General features: G+C 45.3%; 1 protein-coding gene across 3 annotated transcripts; it reads left to right on the top strand.

Moving 5' to 3' along the window:
- Window positions 1–597: 597 nt before the first annotated feature.
- On the top strand, window positions 598–11,840 carry LOC144488978 (uncharacterized). 3 transcript variants are annotated; one of them, XM_078206936.1, is made up of 2 exons: window positions 598–702; window positions 8,379–11,840. In XM_078206936.1, exon 2 carries the CDS (start codon window positions 8,488–8,490, stop codon window positions 9,439–9,441), a length of 954 nt encoding a protein of 317 aa, XP_078063062.1. In that variant the 5' UTR covers window positions 598–702; window positions 8,379–8,487; the 3' UTR covers window positions 9,442–11,840. The 3 variants fall into 3 exon arrangements, with proteins under 3 accessions (XP_078063062.1, XP_078063063.1, XP_078063064.1); XM_078206937.1 differs by lacking the exon at window positions 598–702 and adding an exon at window positions 1,024–1,097; XM_078206938.1 differs by lacking the exon at window positions 598–702 and adding an exon at window positions 3,605–3,716.
- Window positions 11,841–23,381: the final 11,541 nt, after the last annotated feature.

The raw sequence follows: 23,381 nt of genomic DNA, 5'->3' as shown, positions 1-23,381 counted from the left end.
ACCAACGACTCTACTCACACAGCTTCTTCCTTGCTGTCATCAGACTTCTGAATGGACCTATCTTATACACCCGAGCTATGACTGTAACACTACATTCTGCACACTCTCCTTTCCTTCTCCCCTATGCATTCTATGAACGGTATGTTTTTGTCTGTCTAGCACAAGAACAATACTTTTCACGCCATAGTAATACTTGTGACAATAATAAATCAAATCAATTAAATGTGACAACGATAAATCAGATCCCTTAAAACTCTCTAAAACTCACCTCTTTGTCCAGTCTTTTGGTCATCTGTGCTAATATATCCTGATGTATCTGGATGTTCCTGTGAAGTGCACTGGGATGATTTCTGATGTTAAAGGTTTTAAATAAATAGAAGTTGTTGTTGACTGGGACCCTGACTTCCTGTTTTACAACAAGCCACTGGTTTCAATCTCTGAGGCTTTGCTCCTGCAGCTTTGCCGCCTGAGCCTAGCATCGGCAGTGCGCATGCTCCAGCTCACCCGGGGAGTGATTGACGGCGACTCTGGACCAATAGAAAGAGAGGGCGGGGCTGGAGGACGGAGCAGGAGAGGCTGGTCCTCCAGCCAATCGGAGTGAACGAGGGGCGGGTCTAGGCTCGAACACTCCTGTTGTGACTGAGAACATGCGCAGTGCCGATGAGAACTCACGATCGAGGCGGTTGTGGAAATTCTCAGCCGGTGAGATACCGTGGGATGGGTCATGAGGGAGGGATGGAGCCGGCGGGTAGGTTTAGAGGCCTCATAAACATCCCGTGCGGGCCGAAGCTCCGATGCGGCGTTTGTAGCGGCGGAAGCTGCTCAGGCTTTTCCCCGGGACAGGCCCGTGTAAACAGCCGCCATATTTACTGATGTGGAGATGCCGGCGTTGGACTGGAGATAAACACAGTGAGAAGTCTCACAACAGCAGGTTAAAGTCCAACAGGGTTATTTGGTAGCAAAATATTTGGCTCAGAACACCAGGACTTTAACCTGATGTTGTGAGACTTATTACTGTATTTACTGGGGACAGTGTGCGGCCGGGCGCATGCGCAATGAGGGAGAGTTAAGAGATTCCAGACGTCACAATGGAATGGGTGAGGGTTTGATTTGATTTATTGTCACATGTATTAACATACAGTGAAAAGTATTGTTTCTTGCGCACTACACAGACAAAACATACCGTTCATAGAGAAGGAAATGAGAGAGTGCAGAATGTAGTGTTACAGTCACAGCGAGAGTGTAGAGAAAGATCAACTGAATGCAAGGTAAGTCCATTCAAAAGACTGACAGCAGCAGAGAAGAAGCTGTTTTCGAGTCGGTTGGTACGTGACCTCAGACTTGGAACACAGAACAGTACAGCACAGAACAGGCCCATCGGCCCACGATGTTGTGCCGAGCTTTATCTGAAACCAAGATCAAGCTATCCCGCTCCCTATCATCCTGGTGTGCTCCATGTGCCTATCCAATAACCGCTTAAATGTTCCTAAAGTGTCTGACTCCACTATCACTGCAGGCAGTCCATTCCACACCCCAACCACTCTCTGTGTAAAGAACCTACCTCTGATATCCTTCCTATATCTCCCACCACGAACCCTATAGTTATGCCCCCTTGTAATAGCTCCATTCACCCGAGGAAATAGTCTTTGAACGTTCACTATCTATCCCCTTCATCATTTTATAAACCTCTATTAAGTCTCCCCTCAGCCTCCTCCGCTCCAGAGAGAACAGCCCTAGCTCCCTCAACCTTTCCTCATAAGACCTACCCTCCAAACAGGCAGCATCCTGGTAAATCTCCTCTGCACTCTTTCCAGCGCTTCCACATCCTTCTTATAGTGAGGTGACCAGAACTGCACACAATGTTCCAAATGTGGTCTCACTAAGGTCCTGTACAGTTGCTGCATAACCCCACTGCTCTTAAACGCCAACCCCCTGTTAATAAAAGCTAACACACTATAGGCCTTCTTCACAGCTCTATCCACTTGAGTGGCAACCTTCAGAGATCTGTGGATCTGGTCCCCAAGATCTCTCTGTTCATCCACAGTCTTCAGAACCCTACCTTTGACCCTGTAATCCACATTTAAATTAGTCTTACCAAAATGAATCACCTCACATTTATCAGGGTTAAACTCCATTTCCCATTTTTCAGCCCAGCTTTGCATCCTATCAATATCTCTTTGCAGCCTACAACAGCCCTCCACCTCATCCACTACTCCACCAATCTTGGTGTCATCAGCAAATCTACTGATCCACCCTTCAGCCCCCTCCTCTAAGTCATTAATAAAAATCACAAAGAGCAAAGGACCAAGCACTGATCCCTGTGGCACTCCACTGGCAACCTGCCTCCAGTCCGAAAATTTTCCATCCACTACCACCCTCTGTCTCCGATCAAACAGCCAGTTACCTATCCAATCGGCCAACTTTCCCTCTATCCCACACTCCTCACTTTCATCCTGTGCTGACCATGATGCCTTAATTTTTTAAAAAATCAGCTGAGATTGGGTGGGGGGGGGGTGGAGTCAGGTGATGTCACTGAGGTGGAAGAACAAACAAAAGTACAGACAGGAACAGGCCCTTTGGCCCTCCAAGCCTGTGCTGACCATGACCAGACTAGGAAAATGGGCTGAAAAATGGCAAATGGAATTTAACGCAGACAAGTGTGAGATATTGCACTTTGGAAGGACAAATCAAAGTAGAACGTACAGGGTAAATGGTAGGACTCTGAAGAGTGCAGTTGAACAGAGGGATCTAGGAATACAGGTACAGAATTCCCTAAAAGTGACGTCACAGGTGGATAGGGTCGTAAAGAGTGCCTTTATAAATCGGAGTATCGAGTATAAAAGTTGGAGTGTTATGGTAAGGTTATATAGCAGCAGCCTGGGAAGGTTTTGGAGGGTTTAAAAGTAGGCCGCACCTTTGAGCGGGCAGTGGAGTGAGCAGGGGGCAGAGTGAGAGCTGAAGGGCTTTGGCTCAAAACAGGCTTCGGCGAGAACAGGCAGAGGCGAGAGTAAGTTTTTTCTTTCCCAGAAAGTTTATTCTTGTTTTTCCCCAGACTAAAAAAAAATGCCAGGCAGGATGTTGGAATGCCCCTCTTGCAGGATGTGGGAGATCAGGGAGACCTCCGGTATCCCTGACGACAGCACCTGCAAAAGATGCATTCAGCTGCAGCTGCTAGCAAAGCGTGTTAGGGAACTGGAGAAGGAGCTTGATGACCTCCATCTAATTCGGGAGAATGAGAAGTTTATAGACAGTAGCTTTAGGGAGATAGTTACACCTAAGCAGCAGAGCACAGGTAATTGGGTTACTGTAAGGAGAGGAAATGGCAGTGTGAAAGGACAGGCAGAGCAGGGTTCCCCTGTTGGCCATATCCCTCCACAACAGGTATACTGAATTGGATACTGTTGTGGGAGATGCTTTACCTGGGACAAGCTGCGACAGCCGGAACTCTGATACTGCGTCTGGTTCTACAGCGCAAAAGGGTGGGATGAAGAAGAGGAGAGCAGTAGTGATAGGGGACTCAATGGTCAGAGGTACAGACCGGAGGTTCTGTGGTCGGGACAGAGACTCCCGCATGGTTTGTTGCCTCCCGGGTGCCAAGGTCAGCGATGTCTCTGATCGCGTGCACAGCATTCTAAAGTGGGACGGTGATCAGCCAGATGTCGTGGTACACGTCGGTACCAATGACGTGGGAAGGAAGAGTGAGGAGGTCCTAAAGAGTGAGTACAAAGAGCTTGGAAGGAAGTTAAAAAGTAGGACCCCGAGGGTAGTAATCTCAGGATTGCTACCTGAGCCACATGCCAGTGAGGGCAGGAGTAGGATGCTTGGGCGGATAAACACGTGGCTGAGGAACTGGTGCAGGGGGCAGGGTTTCCAATTCTTGGATCATTGGGACCTCTTTTGGGGCAGGTGGGACCTGTACAAGAGAGACGGGTTACACCTAAACTACAAGGGGACCAATATACTTGCAGGGAGATTTGCTAGTGTGATTGGGGAGCGTTTAAACTAGATTTGCAGGGGGTGGGAACCAGAGTGCCAGAGCAGATAGTGGAGCAGGGGTAAAAAGACAGGTTAGTTCAAGCAAAATCACAAATGGAAGGGTAGAGTGTGGTGGAAATAATTTTTTGAGGTGTGTCTATTTCAATGCCAGGAGTATTGTGGGGAAGGCAGATGAGCTGAAGGCGTGGATAGACATGTGGAAATATGACATTATAGCCATCAGTGAAACTTGGCTACAGGAGGGGCAGGACTGGCAGCTCAATGTTCCAGGGTTCCAATGTTTCAGGCGGGATAGAGGCAGAGGGATAAAAGGTGGGGGGGTGGCATTGTTGGTCAGGGAAAATGTTACAGCGGTACTCAGGCAGGATAGATTAGGGAGCTTGTCTACAAAGGCCCTATGGGTGGAGCTGAGAAACAGGAAAGGTATGACCACATTAATGGGCTTGTATTATAGACCACCCAATAGTCAGCGAGAATTGGAGGAGCAAATCAGCGGAGAGATAGCTGACAACTGCAAGAAACACAAAGTTGTGATAGTAGGGGATTTTAATTTTCCACATATAGATTGGGACTCGCATACTGTTAAAGGTTTAGACGGGGTAGAGTTTGTAAAATGTGTTCAGGAGAATTTTCTACATCCGTATATAGAGGTGCCAACTAGAGAGGATGCGATATTGGATCTCCTATTGGGAAATGAGTTAGGGCAGGTGATGGATGTGAGTGTGAGGGAATACTTTGGATCCAGTGATCATAATGCCATTAGTTTCAACCTGATCGTGGATAAGGATAGATCTGGTCCTCGGGTTGAAGTTCTGAACTGGAAAAAGGCCAAATTTGATGAAATGAGAAGGGATCTGGGAAGTGTGGATTGGCACAGGCTGTTCTCTGGTAAGGATGTAATTGGAAAGTGCGAGGCCTTCAAAGGAGAAATTTTGAGAGTGCAGAGTTTGTATGTTCCTGTCAGGATTAAAGGCAAAGTAAATCGGAATAAGGAACCTTGGTTCTCGAGGGAGATTGTAACACTGATTAAGAGGAAGAGAGAGTTGTATGAAATGTACAGGCAGCAAGGAACAGATCAGATGCTCGAGGAGTATAAAAAGTGCAAGAAGCTACTTAAGAGGGAAATCAGGAGGGCTAAAAGAAGACATGAGGTTGCTTTGGCAGACAGAGTGAAGGAAAATCCAAAGAGCTTCTATAGGTATGTTAGGAGCAAAAGGATAGTGAGGGATAAAATTGGTCCTCTTGAAGACCAGAGTGGTACACTGTGTATGGAACCAAAAGAGATGGGGGAGATACTAAATGGTTTTTTTGCATCCGTATTTACTGAGGAAACGGGCATGGAGTCTACGGAAATAGGGCAAACTGGTAGGGAGGCCATGGAACCGTTACAGATTAAAGGGGAGGAGGTGCTCGCTGTCTTGAGGCAAATCAGAGTGGATAAATCCCCAGGACCGGACAGGGTATTCCCACGGACCTTGAGGGAAGCTAGTGTTGAACTTGCAGGGGCCCTGGCAGACATATTTAAAATGTCAGTATTCACGGGGGAGGTGCCGGATGATTGGAGGGTGGCTCATGTTGTTCCGTTGTTTAAAAAAGGTTCCAAAAGAAATCCGGGAAACTATCGGCCAGTAAGTTTGACGTCGGTGGTGGGCAAGTTATTGGAAGGTGTGATAAGGGATAGGATCTACAAATATTTGGATAGACAGGGACTTATTAGGGAGAGTCAACATGGCTTTGTGCGTGGTAGGTCATGTTTGACCAATCTATTAGAGTTTTTCGAAGAGGTTACCAGGAAAGTGGATGAAGGGAAGGCGGTGGATGTTGTCTACCTGGATTTCAGCAAGGCCTTTGACAAGGTCCCTCATGGAAGGTTAGTTCGGAAGGTTCAGTCGCTAGGTATACATGGGGAGGTAGTAAATTGGATAAGACACTGGCTCAATGGAAGAATCCAGAGAGTGCTTGTGGAGGATTGCTTCTCTGAGTGGAGGCCTGTGACTAGTGGTGTGCCGCAGGGATCGGTGTTGGGTTCATTGTTGTTTGTCATCTATATCAATGATCTGGATGATAATGTGGTCAATTGGATCAGCAAGTTTGCTGATGATACAAAGATTGGAGGTGTAGTGGACAGTGAGGAAGGTTTTCAAAGCTTGCAGAGGGATTTGGACCAACTAGAAAAATGGGCTGAAAAATGGCAAATGGAATTTAACGCAGACAAGTGTGAGATATTGCACTTTGGAAGGACAAATCAAAGTAGAACATACAGGGTAAATGGTAGGACTCTGAAGAGTGCAGTTGAACAGAGGGATCTAGGAATACAGGTACAGAATTCCCTAAAAGTGACGTCACAGGTGGATAGGGTCGTAAAGAGTGCCTTTGGTACATTGGCCTTTATAAATCGGAGTATCGAGTATAAAAGTTGGAGTGTTATGGTAAGGTTATATAAGGCATTGGTGAGGCCGAATTTGGAGTATTGTGTACAGTTCTGGTCACCTAGTTACAGGAAGGATGTAAATAAGATTGAAAGAGTGCAGAGAAGGTTCACAAGGATGTTGCCGGGACTTGAGAAGCTGAGTTACAGAGAGAGATTGAATAGGTTGGGACTTTATTCCCTGGAGTGTAGAAGATTGAGGGGAGATTTGATAGAGGTGTATAAGATTTTGATGCGTATAGATAGAGTGAATGCAAGCAGGCTTTTTCCGCTGAGGCTAGGGGAGAAAACAACCAGAGGGCATGGGTTAAGGGTGAAAGGAGAAAAGTTTAAAGGGAATATTAGGGGGGGCTTCTTCACGCAGAGAGTGGTGGGAGTGTGGAATGAGCTGCCAGATAAAGTGGTAAATGCGGGGTCACTTTTACCATTTAAGAAAAAGTTGGACGGGTTCATGGATGAGAGGGGTGTGGAGGGATATGGTCCAAGTGCAGATCAGTGGGACTAGGCATAAAATGGTTCGGCACAGACAAGAAGGGCCAAAAGGCCTGTTTCTAAGCTGTAATTTTCTATGGTTCTATAAGGCATTGGTGAGGCCGAATTTGGAGTATTGTGTACAGTTTTGGTCACCTAGTTACAGGAAGGATGTAAATAAGATTGAAAGAGTGCAGAGAAGGTTCACAAAGATGTTGCCGGGACTTGAGAAGCTGAGTTACAGAGAGAGATTGAATAGGTTGGGACTTTATTCCCTGGAGCGTAGAAGATTGAGGGGAGATTTGATAGAGGTGTATAAGATTTTGATGGGTATAGATAGAGTGAATGCAAGCAGGCTTTTTCCGCTGAGGCTCGGGGAGAAAAAAACCAGAGGGCATGGGTTAAGGGTGAAAGGAGAAAAGTTTAAAGGGAATATTAGGGAGGGCTTCTTCACGCAGAGAGTGGTGGGAGTGTGGAATGAGCTGCCAGATAAAGTGGTAAATGCCATTGTACCATTTAAGAAAAAGTTGGACGGGTTCATGGATGAGAGGGGTGTGGAGGGATATGGTCCAAGTGCAGGTCAGTGGGACGAGGCATAAAATGGTTCGGCACAGACAAGAAGGGCCAAGGGCCAGTTTCTGAGCTGTAATTTTCTATGGTTCTATGATGCCTTAATTTAAGAAAACATCTTTTGCCCTTACTCAGTACTTATCCCTCTATTCCCTCCCTATGCATGCACCCATCCAGATGCCTCCTAAATGTTGCTAATGTGCCTGTTTCCACCACCTCCTCTGGTAGCGCATTCCAGCCACCCACCACTCTCTCCCTGAAACTTTCTCCCTCTCGCCTTGAACCTGTGTCTCCTTGGAAATAGGCGGTCTTAATCATGATGTGGATATGTGGTTGGAAGCTCAAATTGGGGTGAAATATTTCACCACAGTTGCGAACAGCCTGGTTCAGCCTCAGATAGTTGCCAGGAAGTTGTTGGCGAGGGAATGGAGTTTGTAGTTCGGACTGAAGACAATGGTTTCAGTCTTCCCAGTATTTATAAAAAAAGTTTCTGTTCTTTGAGTACAGGATGTCAGATAAGTCAGGATGATGTGTGAGTTGGAGGGGAACTTGGAGTTGATGGGGTGTACTTTTACCTGCTACCCTGGTCTTTGGTAGTGGAGGTTGAGGGCTTGGGAGATTCTGTCAAAGATCTGTTGAGTTGTAGATGTATAAAATCCCTCTCCTTCACCCCCGATCTCTCCTATTTTTCTCTGTCTCCTCCAAGAGTGTCCACAGTCTTGTGTTGATCCAGACTGGGTGTCAGGTTTCCTTCCCTGAAGGATATTGGTGAACCAGTTGGGTTTTGATGAAAAACCAGCAATTTTCCTAGTGTCGACCCCGCAAATTCCCAGATTCATTCAGCTCAATTTCACAACCTGTTTTTGTGGGTTCTCTCTCACTCCCTTTTTTCTGTTTTAAATCAATTTCACAGGGTTTCAGAAGAGGAGGATTTGTAGTTAGGAAACTGAAACCAAACATGATATCAGAACCTGATGGAGTTGGTCAATTTATTATAACCTGAATATCGTTGTATTTTGAACATGGAAGAAAAAAGCACCGTTCACAGTGGAGAGAAACTGTACACGTGTTCTATGTGTGGACAAGACTTTAACCAATCATCAAGTCTTTCGGAACATAATTGTCGTCACAACAGGGAGATGGCATGGAAGTGTGAGGATTGTGGGAAGGGATTCAATTGCCCATCCCTGCTGGAAACCCATCGATGCAGTCATGCTGGGAAGAGACCATTCACTTGCTCCCTGTGCGGGAAGGGATTCAATTGGCCATCCAACCTAGCAATACACCAGCGAGTTCACACTGGGGAGAAACCGTTCACCTGCTCCCAGTGTGGGAAGCAATTTTCTCACTCGTACAACCTGCGGATACACCAGCGAGTTCACACTGGGGAGAAGCCATTCACTTGTTCTCAGTGTGGGAAGGGATTCGCTCATTCAGCCAATTTGTTGAGACACCAGCAAATTCACACTGGGGAGAAGCCGTTCACCTGCTCCCAGTGTGGGAAGGAATTCGCTAACCAATCTCACCTGCTAATACACCAGCGAGTTCACACTGGGGAGAGGCCGTTCACTTGTTCTGTATGTGGGAGGGGATTCACTCAGTCATCTGACCTGCTGATACACCAACGAGTTCACACTGGGGATAGGCCTTTTATCTGCTCCCAATGTGGGAAGGGATTCACTCGTTCAGCCAAGCTGCTGATACACCAGCAAGTTCACACTGGGGAGAAGCCATTCACCTGCTCTGTGTGTGGAAAGGGATTCAGTCAGTCATTCAATCTATTGGCACATCAGCGAATTCACACTGGGGAGAGGCCTTTCACTTGTTCTCAATGTGGGAAGAGATTCAGTCAGTCATCCCATCTGCGGACACACCAGCGAATCCACACTGGGGAGAGGCAGTTCACTTGCTCCCAGTGTGGGACGGGATTCACTACCTCATCCAATCTCCTGAGACACCAGCGAACTCACAAGTAACTATTGTGATTGGATTTTGCTGTTAATCATATTCAAACTGAACCATGTTCATTTGGGTCTGTTGGTGGAATTGAAAAATAACTCCAGCTCTGTTACAGATGTTAATATAGTTGGTCTTAGAAGGGGAGGATTTGGGTTCAGGAAGCTCACACAAAACATTAGTTCAAGGTACCACATGGTAGGTTGTTGCATAAGATTAAATCTCACGGGATCCAGGGTGAGGTAGCCAAATGGATACAAAATTGGCTTAATGACAGAAGACAGAGGGTGGTTGTAGAGAGTTGTTTTTCAAACTGGAGGCCTGTGACCAGTGGTGTGCCTCAGGGATCAGTGCTGGGCCCACTGTTATTTGTCATTTATATTAATATTGTGGATGAGAATTTAGTCGGCATGTTTAGTAAGCTTGCAGATGACACCAAGATTGGTGGTACAGTGGACAGTGAAGAAGGTTATCTAGGATTGCAAAGGGATCTTGATCAATTGGGCCAGTGGGCTGACGAGTGGCAGATGGAGATTAATTTAGATAAATGCGAGGTGATGCATTTTGGTAGATTGAGCCAGGGCAGGACTTACTCAGTTAATGGTCGGCCACTGGGGAGAGTTACAGAACAAAGAGATCTAGGGATACATGTTCATAGCTCCTTGAAAGTGGAGTCACAGGTGGACAGAGTGGTGAAGAAGGCATTCGGCATGCTTGGTTTCATCGGTCAGAACGTTGAATACAGGAGTTGGAATGTTTTGTTGAAGTTGTACAAGACATTGGTAAGGCCACACTTGGAATACTGTGTGCAATTCTGGTCACCCTATTATCGAAAGGATATTATTAAACTAGAAAGAGTGCAGAAAAAATTTATTAGGATGTTACCGGGATTTGACGGTTTGAGTTATAAGGAGAGGCTGGATCGACTGGGACTTTTTTCTCTGGAGCGTAGAGGCTGAGGGGTGACCTTATAGAGGTCTATAAAATAATGAGGGGCATAGATCAGCTAGATAGTCAATATCTTTTCCCAAAGATAGGGGAGTCTAAAACTAGAGCGCATAGGTTTAAGGGGAGAGGGGAGAGAGACAAAAGTGTCCAGAGAGGCAATTTCTTTCACAGAGGGCGGTGAATGTCTGGAACAAGCTGCCAGAGGTAGTAGTAGAGGCGGGTACAATTTTGTATTTCAAAAACGTTTAGATAGTTACATGAGTAAGATGAGTATAGAGGGATGTGGGCAATTGGGACTAGTTTGGGGGTTAAAAAAAGGGGTGTCATGGACAAGTTGGGCCGAAGGGCCTGTTTCCATGCTGTAAACCTCAGCACAATTTATCATAACCTGAACAGCAGAGAATTTTGTCCATGGAAGCAAACCACCATCCACAACCACAGTGAGAAACCAGGGAAATGTGGAGACTGAGGAGATATTCAGTTACACATCAGAGCTGGAAACTGATTGACGCACTCATCTGCTGTGTGTGTGGGAACGGCTTCACTGTCGTCCCAGCTTTCTGCACAACAGCGAATTTACACCGGGGAGACGCCATTTATAAGCTTCAAGTATGGGAAGTGTGATGAGAATGTTGCGATGGATATGTATGTATATATACTTATTATATACATATATATTACATACATTGTTTTTATGTTTAGAGAGAATGTTTAAAAATTCAGCTTTATTCTACAGGCTCAAGGGTTCTGAAAGCAAGTTAATAACTCATTTTAGCTAGAAATTTGTTTCTTTGATAGAGCTAATGAGCTTTTGTTTATATAAGAAGCTCCCCTTGGATTTCTGACTATTGTTACAGGGTCATGGGATAGTGTGGGTCTGTGCAGCAAGAAAGAAGCTTTTGCAGTTCTGGCAAGGAACTGTTGGAGGGTTTCTACAAACTGATCTGAGGCTTGTTTTCTCTCTAAAAGCTTCAAGACTGTCTAGACTCAGTGAAGAATCCCTACAGTGCAGAAGGACGCCATTCAGACCATCGAGCCTGCACCGACAACAATTCCACCCAAGCCCTATCCCCATAGCCCCACATATTTACCTTTCTCATCCCCGTGACACTGAGGAAAAACTTTACTGGGTCAATCTACCAAACCTGCACATACTTAGAGTGTGGGTGGAAATGGGAGCGATGGAGAAAACCCACGCAGACACGGAGAACGTGCAAACTCCACATATTCATCCAAGGCCACAATTGATCCTGGCTCCCTGGCACTGTGAGCAATGCTGACATGCCACCCTAGCAAGTATACATATGGTTGCTAACTGTATTTAAAGTGTCATTTACATCTCTTAAGAGGAACTGAAACAATGAAAGGTTAGAAATTAAAGTTGTTTCATTTTTAAATATTGTTCAACTGTTAATAACTGCTTCATTTGTTAGAGTTATCTTTGAACTGTGATATTAAATAAAGTTTGTTTTACTATAAAAGATCCCCAAGTCAGTGAAATTACTCCTGGAATGAAACATTCTAACCTCACATTTATGCCAACATAGAAATGTTGTTGGGGTCTGGTCTGGCTTCCTAATGTAATTTAGGGGTTTTAGTCCAGGACCCTAACAGGATCCACCCTGCAAACACCCACGTTTCACACTGGGGAGAGACCTTAAAAGTGCCCAGCCTGTGGGAAGTGTTGCAAAAGCTTTGGACAACATGTTCACACTGATGAGACCATTCAGTTGCTTTTCCTGTGAGACTGGGTTCAGGAGATCATCTCAACTCACTGTGCACCAGTAAGTTCACACTGGGGAGAGGCTATTCACCTGCTTTGAGTTTGGGAAGAGATTCACTCTGTTTTGAAGTTGGATTTGCAGTTTCTGCAGTATCTGGAATCATAGAATCCCTGCAGTGCAGAAGGAGGCCATTTGGCCCATCGAGTCTACACCGACAACAATCCCACCCAGGCTCTGTCCGCGTAACCCCACATACCTACCCCACTAATCCCTCTAATCTATGCATCCTGTGACACTGAGGGGCAATTTAGCATGCCCAATGAACCTAACCAGCACCTCTTTTGGACTGTGGGAGGAAACTGGAGCACCCGGAGGAAACCCATTTAAACATGGGCAGAACATGCAAACTCCACACAATGACCCAAGCCGGGAATCAAACCCAGGTCTAGTTTTTGGGTCACTGTGGATCAGTTTTCTGTCACTTACCATTACCTGTTTAAAGGTAAAGGAGTTTTTAAAGAATAAGGCAACAGTAACTGTCACCCTGTTCAACATGAAACTCTCTATTAATTCTTCCTCAGTAACAATTTTAAACACAAAGTTTGCAGTGGGGATTGAAGCGGGGACTTTCTCCAATAAAGTTGCAGTGATAATGAGTGTCCTGGGGAAACCCACCTGATGAAGGAACAGCCGGTTCCGAAAGCTAGTGGCTTTTGCTACCAAATAAACCTGTTGGACTTTAACCTAGTGTTGTTAGACTTCTTACTGTAATGACCCGGACAGAGGGGAACTGACCATCCATCCCCAGCTCTAATTCCCAAACAGAAAATGCTGCCAATAATCTTCAATAAGAAGTTTAACAACACCAGGTTAAAGTCCAACAGGTTTATTTGGTAGCAAAAGCCACACAAGCTTTCGAGGCTCTGAGCCCCTTCTTCAGGTGAGTGGGAATTCTGTTCACAAACAGAACTTATAAAGACACAGACTCAATTTACATGAATAATGGTTGGAATGCGAATACTTACAACTAATCCAGTCTTTAAGAAACAAAACAATGGGAGTGGAGAGAGCATCAAGACAGGCTAAAAAGATGTGTATTGTCTCCAGACAAGACAGCCAGTGAAACTCTGCAGGTCCACGCAACTGTGGGAGTTACAAATAGTGTGACATAAACCCAATATCCCGGTTGAGGCCGTCCTTGTGTGTGCGGAACTTGGCTATCAGTTTCTGCTCAGCGACTCTGCGCTGTCGTGTGTCGCGAAGGCCGCCTTGGAGAACGCTTACCCGAATATCAGAGGCCGAATGCCCGTGACCTTCGCGACACACGACAGCGCAGAGTCGCTGAGCAGAAACTGATAGCCAAGTTCCGCACACACAAGGACGGCCTCAACCGGGATATTGGGTTTATGTCACACTATTTGTAACTCCCACAGTTGCGTGGACCTGCAGAGTTTCACTGGCTGTCTTGTCTGGAGACAATACACATCTTTTTAGCCTGTCTTGATGCTCTCTCCACTCCCATTGTTTTGTTTCTTAAAGACTGGATTAGTTGTAAGTATTCGCATTCCAACCATTATTCATGTAAATTGAGTCTGTGTCTTTATAAGTTCTGTTTGTGAACAGAATTCCCACTCACCTGAAGAAGGGGCTCAGAGCCTCGAAAGCTTGTGTGGCTTTTGCTACCAAATAAACCTGTTGGACTTTAACCTGGTGTTGTTAAACTTCTTACTGTGTTTACCCCAGTCCAACGCCGGCATCTCCACATCGTTGTTAAACTTCTGACTGTGTTTACCCCAGTCCAACGCCGGCATCTCCACATCAATAATCTTCAAGTCAGCCTGAGTCTGTGGCCCCTCCCTCAATCTGAACCGTCACAATGCCCGGCTGATTGACGGCAGCTCTGGACCAATAGAGGCAGAGGGGCGGGACTGGAGGACCGAGCGGGAGCGGCTGGTCCTCCAACCAATGGGAGTGAATGAGGGGCGGGGCTGGGCTGGGAGTGAAGCATGCGCAGTGTGGTGAATGGCGGTTGGAGAGGTGATTGTTATTTTGATCCACAATCGCTAGCAGAAAATAGTGGATGGGAGGGAGCGATGGATCCAGCTACCGGGCGGAGATGTTTCCTAAACATGTTGTGTAATCCCCGAAAAAGAGCTTCCAGGGTCTTCCAGCTGCACTAAGTGGGTCTCCAGCTCCGAGTGATCGGTCCGGGTTAGCGGCCATCTTTATTGGGGCCAATGTGCAACGGGGATAGTGTGCAACAGGGCTTATGCATGGCTGCCATCTTTGTAGGGGGCAAAGTTGTCAATGAGTGGGAGGAGCTTGTTCCCCATTGTTCAGAATGGAGACAACTTGTCCACCAAACTGCATCAACCCTCTGAGTCCCAGTGTCTTATCGATGAGGCGCTCTGGTGGCAGAAAAGGAAAGATGAGGCGCTCTGGTGGCAGAAAAGGAAAGAAAGGGAAATAAATGACTAAAAGATATGGCAAATGCACTAGTGGTAATTTACCAAAATTTGCTGGACTCTGGGGTGGTTCCCGCAGATTGGAAAACAGCAAATGTGACGCTACTGTTTAAAAAAGCAGGTAGACAAAAGGCAGGTAACTATAGGCCAGTTAACTTAACTTCTGTAGTAGGGAAAATGCTTGAATCTATCATCAAGGAAGAAATAGTGAGACATCTGGATATAAATTGTACCATCGATAAGATGCAGCATGGGTTCATGAAGGGCAGGTCGTGTTTGACTAATTTGGTGGAATTCTTTGAGAACATTACATGCACAGTGGACATGGGGAACCTGTGGATGTGGTGTATCTGGATTTTCAGAAAGCATTTGACAAGGTGCTGCACCAAAGACTGCTACATAAGATAAAGGTGCACAGTGTTACAGGTAATGTATTAGCATGGATAGAGGATTGGTTAACTAAGAGAAAGCAAAGGGTGGGGGTAAATGGGTGTTATTCTGGTTGGTGATCAGTGACTAGTGGTGTGCTTCAGGGATCAGTGTTGGGACCGCAATTGTTTCCAATTTACATAGATGATTTGAAGTTGGGGACCAAGTATAGTGTGTCAAAATTCACAGATGACATTAAGATGGGTGGCAGAGCAAAGTGTGCAAAGGACACTGAAAGTCTGCAAAGGGATATAGCTAGTCTAAGTGAATGAGCAAGGGTCTGGCAGGTGGAGTACAATGTTGGTAATTGTGAGGTCATCCATTTTGGTAGGAATAGCAGCAAAATGGACTATTATTTAAATGGTAAAGAATTGCAGCATGCTGCTGTGCAGAGGGACCTGGATGTCCTTGTGCATTAATCACAAAAAGTTGGTTTGCAGGTGCAGCAGGTAATTAAGGCGGCAAATGGAATTTTGTCCTTCATTGTGAGAGGGATGGAGTTTAAAAACAGCGAGGTTATGTTGCAGCTGTATAAGGTGCTGGTGAGGCCACACCTGGAGTACTGTGTACAGTTTTGGTCTCCTTACTTGAGAAAGGATATACTGGCACTGGAGGGGGTACAGAGGAGGTTCACTTGGTTGATTCCAGAGTTGAGAGGATTGGCTTATGAGGAGAGACTGAGTAGACTGGGGCTATACTCATTGGAATTCAGAAGAATGAGGGGAGATCTTATAGAAACATATAAAATTATGAAGGGAATAGATAACATAGAAGCAGCGAAGTTGTTTCCACTGACAGATGAAACTAGAACTAGGGGGGGGCATAGCCTCAAAATAAGGGGGAGCAGATTTAGGATTGAGTTGAGGAGGAACTTCTTCACACGAAGGGTTGTGAATCTGCGTAATTCCCTGCCCAGTGAAGCAGTTGAGACTACCTCAGTGAATGTTTTTAAGACAAGGATAGATAAATTTTTGAACAGTAAAGCAAGCAAGGCTCATGGTGGGCAGGCGAGTAAGTGGAGTTGAGTCCATGAAAAGCTCAGCCATGATCTTATTGAATGGCAGAGCATGTTCGAGGGGCCAGATGGCCTACTCCTGCTCCTAGTTCTTATGTTAAATCCTGCTCTCCAGATCCCACTGTCTCATGGGATGTCCTTCCCCATTTGTCTAAAGATCTGCAGGTCTGCTACCAGTCCCACCTTAGCAGTGAACAAGGCATGAGATGTGAAGCGTGTCCTGGTCACAGACCCAGGTTATTGACCACCATCTTTCACTGGGCAAAGTGCAGAAGGGCATGTGGGCAGTGCTCCCTGTCAGCAGAAGAGAATATGGTGAATTTGAAGAGAAGATGGTGAATTTCCATCCCGGACTGACAGTGATGGATTTTGGAAACTCCTTTTACAAGGCATTAGAAGGGGAGAATTTGCATACAGCAAACTAAAACCAAGAAAAACGTTTGTCTCTTCTGAATTGCATTTCTGCACTGTCAGTGCTGGGATTTGTAAACTTCGTTTACAGTATATTAGAAGAGGATTTGTCGAAAAGACATCAATATCTGATAGCACCATTTGATTACAGCATCTGGATGTTATCGGTCTTTGAGTGGAAGTATCGGGTTCCAGGTCATTACCACTCACTGTGGAAAATTTCTTCCTCATATCCCCTTGGTAGATCATTTTCAAAATCCTCAATCTGTGTCCTGTAATCGGATAATGGGAATAGTTAAACCTTATCTACGTTATCTATACCTGTCATAAATTTGTACACCTCTGTCAAATCTCCCCTCAATCTCCTTTGCTCCAAGGAGAATAACGCCAGTTTCTCCAGCCTAACATTGTAACCATAATCCCTCATCCCTGGAACCATTCTGGTCAATCTCCTCTGCACCCTCTCAAGGAGTCTCACATCCTCCATAATGTGTGGTGATCACTGGTTTGCACAGACCCAGATGTTCTGTGTACCTCCTTGTGATCTCATCACATACCCACAATTCCACAGTGACATCACCCCCACTCCCCAGGTATTTCCTCAACTGGGAGACTTTTCTCTGACTCCAGTGTTTCTGATATCTTTCCAGCTGCAGGTCCCAACAGAAGAGTTTAAATTTTAAACAGTGAAATTGTTTCATAGATGAGTGTTTCTGACCATTCATCTACAATTGAGAGTTGTTAGTGCTGAGCTTTGTTATCTGTGAGAGGTTCCATGTCTTTAGGGCTGGTCTGACTCCTTTACTGTGGATCTGACTCCATGTGCATTCATTGCTCTGTTTCACCTCTGCTTTCCCTGATCACCTCTCTGTCATTGTCTAACTTCCTCTGTCTCTAATAATGGGTGTATTTCACCTGTGTTCAGTATTTCATTATTAGTTCTGCCAAATGTGTCGAAAGAAGGTTCCCACTTGTAACGATGCGCTGCTGGCTTACCAGCTTCCCGCAATATCTTTAATAGTCAGGAATTATTTTTCCTGTGTTCTAATCCACTTCTCCTATTTCTGAGGTTACATTACATTTGGCACCATTTTTATTCCACATAGTTCACCCTGGATCATTCATTCTGTCTTTCTCACCCCAGCTACTGCCTTACCTGCTGAATATTTCCAATATTAGCTCTTTTTAATTCAGATTTCCAGCGGCATCAGTATTGGGCTTTCATTTTATTGCAGACATTTCTGAGTCTAGAAATAGAGAGGAACTACTTAAGAACTGATTTGTATCAGGGTGGACCCTTGCATCTAATGCAGGTTCTTTTTCATTGAGTTCCACAGATTCACAACCCTTTGTGTGAAGAAGTTCCTCCTCAACTCAATCCTAAATCTGCTCCCCCTTATTTTGAGGCCATGCCCCCTAGTTCTAGTTTCACACGCCAGTGGAAACAACTTCCCTGCTTCTATCTTATGTATTCCCTTATTAATCTTATATGTTTCTGAAAGATCTCCCCTCATTCTTCTGAATTCCAATGAGTATAGCCCCAGTCTATCAGTCTCTCCTCTTAAGCCAACCCTCTCAACTCTGGGATCCACCTAGTGAATCTCATCTGCACCCCCTTCCAGTGCCAGTATATCCTTTCACAAGTACGGAGACCAAAACTCTACACACTACTCCAGATGTGGCCTCACCAGCACCCAATACAGCTGCAACATAACCTCGCTCTTTTTAAATCCATCCCTCTAGCAATGAAGGACAGAATTCAATTTGCCTTCTTAATTACCTACTGCACCTGCAAACCAACTCCTTGAGATTCCTGCACAAGGACAGCCAGGTCCCTTTGTAGAGCAGCATACTGCATTTTTTTACCATTTAAATAATAGTCCATTTTGCTATTATTCCTACCAAAATGGATCACCTCACATTTACCAACATTGTACTCCATCTGCCAGACCCTCGCCCATTCACTTAGACTATCTATATCCCTTTGCAGGTTTTCAGCGTTCTTTGCCAACTTTGCCCTGCCACTCATCTTAAAATTATCTGCGAATTTTGACACTACACTTGGTCCCCAACTCCAAGTCATCGATATAAATCGTCAACAATTGCTCTCCCAATACTGATCCCTGAGGCACACCACGAGTCACTGATCACCAAAAAGAAAAACACCCATTTACACCCACTCTTTGCTTTCTGTTCATTAACCAATCCTCTATCCAAGGTAATACATTGCCCGTAACACCTTGCACCTTGATCTTATGCAGCAGTCATTGGTGCGGCACCTTGTCAAACGCCTTCTGAAAATCCAGATACACCACATCCACAGGTTCCCCATTGTCCACTGTGCATGTAATGTTCTCAAAGTATTCCGCCAAATTAGTCAAACATGACCTGCCCTTCATGGACCCATGCTGTGTCTTACCAATGGGACAATTTATATCCAACCAATGGGACAATTTATATCCAGGACGAGCTGGCCTTGGAAAGGGTCCAGAGGAGGTTCACAAGAGTGATCCCTGGAATGAAGAGCTTGTCGTATGAGTAACGGTTGAGGACTCTGAGTCTGTACTCGTTGGAGTTCAGAAGAATGAGGGGGGATCTTATTGAAACTTATAAGATTCTGCGAGGCCTGGGTAGAGTGGACGTGGAGAGGATGATTCCTGTAGTAGGAAAACCTAGAACCAGAGGGCAGCACATCAGGCTAAAGGGACGATCCTTTAAAACAGAGATGAGGAGGAATTTCTTCAGCCAGATAGTCGTGAATCTGCGGAACTCTTTGCCGCAGAAGGCTGTGGAGGCCACGTCATTGAGGTCTTAAAGGCAGAGAAAGATAGGTTATTGATTAATAAGGGGATCAGGGGTTATGCGGAAAAGGCAGGAGAATGGGGATGAGAAAAATATCCGCCATGATTGAATGGCGGAGCAGACTCGATGGGCCTAATTCTGCTCCTCGGTCTTATGGTCTTATGGTATAAGGTTCCAGTAGATGGCGTTCCATGACATCTGTGAACGAAACTTTAGATCCGCCACTTCACCGCTGTTACAGGTGACGGCTGGAGTACGGGGAATATCTGTGCGTCGGGACTCCACGACAAACCACATTTTATTCAGGACAAGAGCGTCTATGTGAATTATCGAAGCATCGACACAGAACCATGTCTTCTGGACCAGAAGCTTGGGGTTCCAATCCCACTTCAGGGTCTTATGTCTGCAGAAAGTGTGATCCTTTTCCGATTCACAGGTTGATGATCAGCTTGGAAACTCTTCCAATCCACCTCATGACAGGTGGTAAGAGTTGGCGCGTTTCCCGATCGGTAATACTGCAGAGGTAATGGAAACTACTGCGGTACTTTGTCAGGCAAAATCATTGACCAATCTAATGGAAAAGTCGGGAAGATGTGAAGAGTGGCGCAGCAGTCTTTCAGATTGAATTTTATCAATCAATGTATTCCCATGTCACTGGGTAGTATGGATAAGACGTTCAGCACAGTGCTACTAATCAACGTCGGTCCTCAGTGTAGCATAAAGAGAGAGAGAGAGACAGAGAGAGAGAGAAAGAGAAAGAGGTCTCCATTTGGTTACTGTTTGTGACAAGATCGAAGTAACCCGGAAATTCCTTTACTCTAGGGTCAGAATGACAGTCCTTTCTGACAGATAATTAAACATTCCCACTGCTCTCTGCGTTAATAAAGTTTCTAACATAACAGCAGTAACTACACTGGGAATGAGCTTCCGGCAGTTAGAAAGCGTTTTGGGGCATATGGAATCTGTAAAAGCCGGAATAAAAGTAAAAGAGTTGCTCTTTTCAAGTGAAATTTGATTCGAGAAGCTAAATTCGTTGTCCTCCTGTTTCTACGGGGCACCGTGAAGTTTATTTTTAATTTTATTGTTTTTATTTCAATTTTTTTTTCCGGATTGGGTTAGTGAGCGGTCGCGATCTCCTGGAATTTTGAGGATTCCGTCCCCAGTCGGGTCAGAGATTCTTTCCGTTCCACAGGACACAGGAAGTTCGTCAGGAACAACACTCCGGGATCTTACCGAGGAGACAGTGCAGTGCTCAGGAAATGCTGCACCGTCAGAGCTGCCAGCCTCTCAGTGACCAGTTAAATCGAGGACACCGTCTTCCCTCTCAGGTGGACGTGATGCATCACATGGCCATTGCTTCCAAGAAGAGCAGGAGAAATGTCCTGTTTATATCTGTTCATCAATCACAATCACTGAAACAGACAGAACACTGCGGTATTACTGGATGAAATTGCAGGGGCCTGAAAAAAAGGATAAATGAAAGAAAAATGAAAAGAGTATGTCTTCTTGAAATATGGGTAAATTTAATGAAAAAGACATTTTCCATTGTTCTTTGTTTTCTTGTGAGTTTCAATATCCTGTTTACTGGGCCAAATACCGTGAACAGATACTGTTTGTTTGAGTGATGTAAGCTAAGCCAATCCGTTTGCTACAGAGCTGCACTTTAAGCCAATCAGATTATTTCGGGGGAGGGAAAAATGGCGGGAGGCAGAGGAAGCTGCAGTGGGGAGACACACCGTGGGGAAGAGGAGCTGTTTCCATGCGGTAAAAACTCAGTTTTAACGTCGAGGCAAATAATATTTGTAGACTAGCATACTTCACAGTGGGGCACAAATATGACTGTGCAGTTAAAGCTCGTGTTTGTCGTAGTTTAGTAACTCATTTTTTTCCAGTTTGAAGTGAAAGGCAGCAAGGTTTAGTCCTGTTTGTTATTTTCATTACAGTTGAGAAAAAGTGTAAAGCGCATCATCTTGTACTCTCAAGCGTGGACGTTTCTGCCAGAAACTGCCGGTGAGGGACAGTCAGCTATAAACGCCGGGCGTAGTTTTCACTGAGAAGAAGGAGAGAACGAGGATTAGCTGAAGCTAACTTGGTAAGTAGCACTGCCGAGGAGGACAGACTTCAGCGCACTGGACCTTCGTCACTACACGGACAGCTTGCTGCATTTTGTTTTCCTGCTGCATCATCTTCCCGCTCGCAGACCCTTCTGGACTGTGTGTGTCGTGGTTGCGTGAGTAACTGGAGACTATACTATCAGACACTGAACAGTATCAGCAGTGTGTTGTTGAGGGCGTGTTTTCTTCATATGTGCACCAACGTATGGGCCCCAACGTTTATAAATCCAAGCGCTTGGTAATATTTTGACCATTTCTCAGGGTTGAAACTGTTTAATTGAAAAATCTTTAGTTCAGGACTCTTTACCTGTTTTATGAGATGCAACAATGCAAGAAAATAAATTTATTTTTGTTATTCCTTTTGCATGGTTGTCCCGAACCTTTTCTTATTATAAGGTTTACATACTTACCAGTTTAGGAGGCACCGCACTATTATTAATAGGTTATTACTCTAGATTGCAACTGCATACACTAATCCTTTTCATTCACGCCTGTACTGACATTTATTGGTAAATAGGAAATTTAGCCTAGCTCAACACCAACCGCTAAGAACTCAGGATTCTGTTAATTGAATATTTACATAGTCGACCCTTATAACATCAAACACATCCCAGGTATAGCTTTACTTAACTCAGCTGGTCAGAGCATATAGTTGTCAGCAGGGGGTTACATTTTTGGAGGCACCGCTGAGATATTTCCTGTTTACCAGACAGGTCAAATATTTTTTTTCTTACTTCTTTTCGTCAGTCAGTAACAGTTGACTCAGTAATTACAACAGCAAAAAAAAGGTTTTTTCAGTGTTCGTAGCTCACTTAAGACAATGGATTTTTCTCAGGCTGCTGACTGGAGCCGCCAAAAGAATATCAGTCTTTCTCATGGCGTATTATTGAGCAATGTGCCAATAGATACTAGTGAGGAGACCATTGCTGGAGTCTTAGACACAGTGAAAGTCTTTGGTCGCACCAAGATTTGTGGTTGCCGTGGGGATTCTACTGGCACACAGTTGTTCATACTAGTGGAGACTAGCATTGATTTAACCCCAGACACTGTATCTCCAGATGTAGGTATTGAAGGAGAAGCTGGGCCATGGGCTGTGCAAACGCTAGAAAGCTTGGACACACAGGATGAAGAGGACGCTTTCCATACAAAGCTGTTGTCATTACTGCAACAGGAAGGCAAGTCAATGGAGGATTTTCAGGCCATAGCATCAGAAAATCAAGCTCCCAAAGTGGATGTGAACATGGATTTAGTGACTGCTATTGGCAAACTAGTGGACAAGTGCAACCAAGTGTCTACTGATGGGCCTAGCTACAGAAAACTGAGACTGTTTTTAGGACTGAAACCTGTACCCCCAGGTGAAGAAGAATATGATGCCTGGATGGAGCAGGCTACCCAGATGATCAGTGAGTGGCAATGCACTGACGCCGCCAAGAGACAGCGGAGAGTGGAGAGTTTAAAAGGGCCTGCTGCTGACATCGTCCGATTTTTGAAAGTTAGCACTCCCACTGCTACGGCCATCGATTATTTATCTGCTCTGGACACAGCTTACGGCACCACAAAGAGTGGAGACGACATCTTGGCCAAGTTCAGACACACATACCAGGATGAAGGAGAAAAACTCTGCTTTTCTATATCGACTTGACAAACGTCTCCATCGTGCTCTTCTTATGGGAGGAATTACGGCTGCAGACATGAATCGAGCTCGGATGGAACAGCTAGTCAAGGGTGCACTCACTCGAGACATGGTTGCTCTGCGTGTAAGGATGAGCCACACCCTGGACAAACCCCCTTCCTTCTCCCAGCTGATGCGGGAGGTAAGAGAGGAAGAAAATTGGATTAGCGCCAGAGAAGGGGTGAAAGCTACTGCTACCGCAGCCACCACCACTGTACCACAGTCCTCAGTTACGTCTGAGTTGAACAGCCTACGAAATGTGATAAGGGAACTGACTTCTCAGGTGGCCAGACTGTTGAGCGCCATTCCAGTTACCCCTACATCTGAAAGTACGACAGCAAGGACTGGGTCCGTACAGCAAGCGCCAGAAGCTACTATTC

Source organism: Mustelus asterias, unplaced genomic scaffold, assembly GCF_964213995.1.
Source record: "Mustelus asterias unplaced genomic scaffold, sMusAst1.hap1.1 HAP1_SCAFFOLD_1891, whole genome shotgun sequence".
Classification (NCBI taxonomy): domain Eukaryota; kingdom Metazoa; phylum Chordata; class Chondrichthyes; order Carcharhiniformes; family Triakidae; genus Mustelus; species Mustelus asterias.
Note: the sequence above shows the minus strand (reverse complement) of the source record. Positions and strands in the feature narration are given on the sequence as shown.